General features: G+C 41.7%; 1 protein-coding gene across 1 annotated transcript in view; it reads right to left on the bottom strand.

The window, feature by feature from the left end:
- Positions 1 to 246: 246 nt before the first annotated feature.
- LOC107081154 (growth hormone secretagogue receptor type 1-like) overlaps positions 247 to 3123 on the bottom strand; it is a gene marked incomplete at both ends in the record, with an annotated part of 6380 nt that continues 3503 nt past the window's right edge. Inside the window, 3 exons of the mRNA XM_015369355.1 lie at positions 247 to 381; positions 766 to 846; positions 2811 to 2868. Coding sequence (XP_015224841.1) covers positions 247 to 381; positions 766 to 846; positions 2811 to 2868 — 274 coding nt within the window. The remainder of the gene's footprint in view (positions 382 to 765; positions 847 to 2810; positions 2869 to 3123) is intronic.

The following is a 3123-nucleotide window of genomic DNA, read 5'->3' on the forward strand; positions in this document are numbered from 1 at the left end:
TGAGTCGTAATCCAGAGTAGCCTTTCCAAAAAATATTTGTTAAAATCAATCAAAAAAATGACTCATCAGACATAGAAATATCTTTCTTCTTTGGCATCACAGTGGACAGACCTACAGCCTAAACTTCAGGAGCTACCAAGAATCAGGAGCAATTACAACACTGCTGTTACAGAGTGGTTGTAGAGTGTCGAGCTGTGAATGAGCGCAGGCGGTGAGGATGAGTGTGAGTGTGTTTGTTAATCAGACTGTGAACAGCCAGTCTGTATCTGGCAGACATCAGGTTGTAAAGTAACGGATTGACCGCGGCACTGAGGTAGAAGAGAACAGAAGAAACCAGCGTGAAATACTGAGACAAGTAATACAGAAAGTAAATGTTAGCGTCTTGGTGAGAGTGTGTGTTGTTTAGGATGGTGTCATTGTTTGTGACATAAATGTACAGGTCGGTGGGTGTGGTGGTAGCGAAAGGTTTGGGACTTAGAGAAAATGACGTCCTCTTTGGCATTTTGTGTGTGGTACTGTTGTAAAATTTACATTTTGTCTTAGTGGTCTCTAGAGGTGAGTCTTTGGCACACATGTCACAGAATATTTTGTGTGCCTCTGGGAGAGTGTCCACCTCTTCAGTGTGAGAGAGGGAATCAGGGAAATGAGTTTTTGAGTCAAAGTGTCCAAAGGGTTCTTGATCCATGTGAACGTCTCTGCTACCGGCGCTGACATTCGTGGAAAAGTAGGAAGTAGCGTCCATATAGGTGTCTTGTTTCTCAGCACCAGAGCCGAGCGAAAGGGTCAATATGGTCCGACCAACGTGGAAGGGAAGCCAGCAGAGCACAAATGCCAAGACGATAACTCCTGGTGCAATAAAGATAGAGACAACAAAGAATATTAGAGGCTGCAGTGATCGAACAGTTAAACCATCTGTTGTCCCTATATAATTAAGTTGACAGTTGACACATACAGTATAAATCCTTGAACCTTTTAGAGAATTTTAAGCAGCTGTTTTTGTCCATAACATATCGTTTAGATACACAAGTAAAAGTTTAGGAAAACTATTAACCTTCACATCACCTGTTACTAACAGTGCTTTAAGCTGGAGACACCGTATGTTTCTGACAATTATTTTGAGCTAAAAGATGAAAAAGCTTTTGAGCCTTTATGACACTACCTACCCTCTAATTACAAGTATCAAATTGGTTGTTTGCATAATTACTAAACATCTGTTTATTTTTGATGCATCTGGACTGAATTCAGTAAATTCTGTTGTAATGTCACAAGCTGGCATGATTTCCTCTGCTCTTTTTGAAATGTTGTTCTGTTTGCTCAGAATTAAGCAAGATTACAGTAGCATAGATTGCAGTACAACAAAACAAGGTCAAGGTCTTACAAGATGACCTTGAAGAGAACAACCTGTTACAGAAAACAGAAAAACGTATGGTAACCTTAAGCTCTCTCCTAAATAACCTCAGAACAAACCAGCTGCTAAGCCAACAAAATTTATCTGATTATGTTTGTGGATGACTTTAAATGCTTTTGCAACAAGAAAAACCCTGATATATTGAAGGTTGGTTGTAGCATGCTGTCTGAAACCTCAAAGAGTATCACACAGATCACAGAATCATATCCAACCTCAAAGAACCTAGTCATTTACATCGGATAACAGAATGATGTTGCTAAGAGGCAGTCACAGTTATTGAAGGGAGATGTGATTAATCTACCGAACCCTTTGAAACAGACACGTTTTACAGTTTAGAGTTTCCTACTATTGAATTTGTTGATAATCTTAATATCTTCTGGAAAGAGAGACACCTCTTCAAGAGAGATGGATTTCACTTGAATAGAGCAGGTGAACTGCTAACTTTGGTGTCAATATTTTCTGCTTCCCGAACAAACTACGATATGAATGAAAGCAGATAAAGAGTTTCCCTGATGATAAACGTCACTGTGCTGAGAACAAAAACAGAGTGAACAAATAATAAAGAAGAAAACAGGCATCGACTGATTGACTGGAGGGCAGTTTCTCACACCAAGCATGCTGTAGCGGCAGTAGAGAGGAAACCTCCCTTTTAACAGAAAGAAACCTTCAGCAGAACCAGGCTCACCTGTCCACCTGAGCAAGTAAATAAGCTTTAGGTCTCTGCAGCAGTTTGGTTAATGCGTGGAGCTGGATTTGAAGATGTGCTCAGTGGAGCAGTGGTTAGCACTGCTGCCTTGCAACTAGAAGGTTCTGGGTTAAATTCCCAAGGTTCTCTCTGCATGGAGTTTGCATGTTCTCCTTGAGCATGCTCCCCAGGTACTCCAGCTACATCCCACAGTCCAAAAACATGACTGCTAGATTAGTTTGCTTCTCTAAATTCATCTTGGGTGTGGTTGTTTTTCTCTTTGTTGCCCTACGATAGAGTGGTTTACCCTGCCCCTCGCTGGAGATAGACAACTGGGACGGTAATGGATGGATGGATTTTACCCTGTTTTAGAAAGAAAATGAAAAGGTCTAACAAACTAACTTAATTGCTGAGATTTTGTCTTACTTAATATAATCCATAATTATATTACAAATGTAAAAAATATAAATGTAAAAATGAAAACAAAGCTTTTTAGTATAACTTTTTGGTAAGGCCGCCGCCATGATGCAGTCCCTGATGTCATAGTTGGCGGTTCAGCTTATCTCTGGTACCCTCTTGAAGCGTCCACCAGGCCAATGCGTGTTCCCTGGCTAAAAATCATTGGTTGTTATCATTAAAAACTCAACCTTAACTGGATGCATCCTAACCTCCATTTCACTGAAACCTGGACATCCTTTGCAGTTCCAGCCCTTGCACCTGGATCCCCGCTCTTTTTACGGGGATCCAGGTGGAGCACCAGGTGGCGTGGTCTGCACTGTTATTCCACGTGACAACGCAAAGAGGGACAATCACAAACTAGCTTTGGGTCTATATATGGCCGAGGCGGTGAGGAAGCGGGGGCAAGTTTGTGCGACAACGGGGGGACATGAGGGTAAAAAAGAGCGGGGATCTAGGTGGAAAAAGGGTCCCAGCGTTCTCGTGCACCTCACTCTTCTAGCTGGTCCATCTTCACAAGTTGTTTTCCACAATGGCGGTCATACAAATGGTAGGTACCAAACAGGAAATACGC

This window comes from Cyprinodon variegatus, unplaced genomic scaffold (assembly GCF_000732505.1).
Source record: "Cyprinodon variegatus isolate N-32 unplaced genomic scaffold, C_variegatus-1.0 Scaffold3144, whole genome shotgun sequence".
Classification (NCBI taxonomy): domain Eukaryota; kingdom Metazoa; phylum Chordata; class Actinopteri; order Cyprinodontiformes; family Cyprinodontidae; genus Cyprinodon; species Cyprinodon variegatus.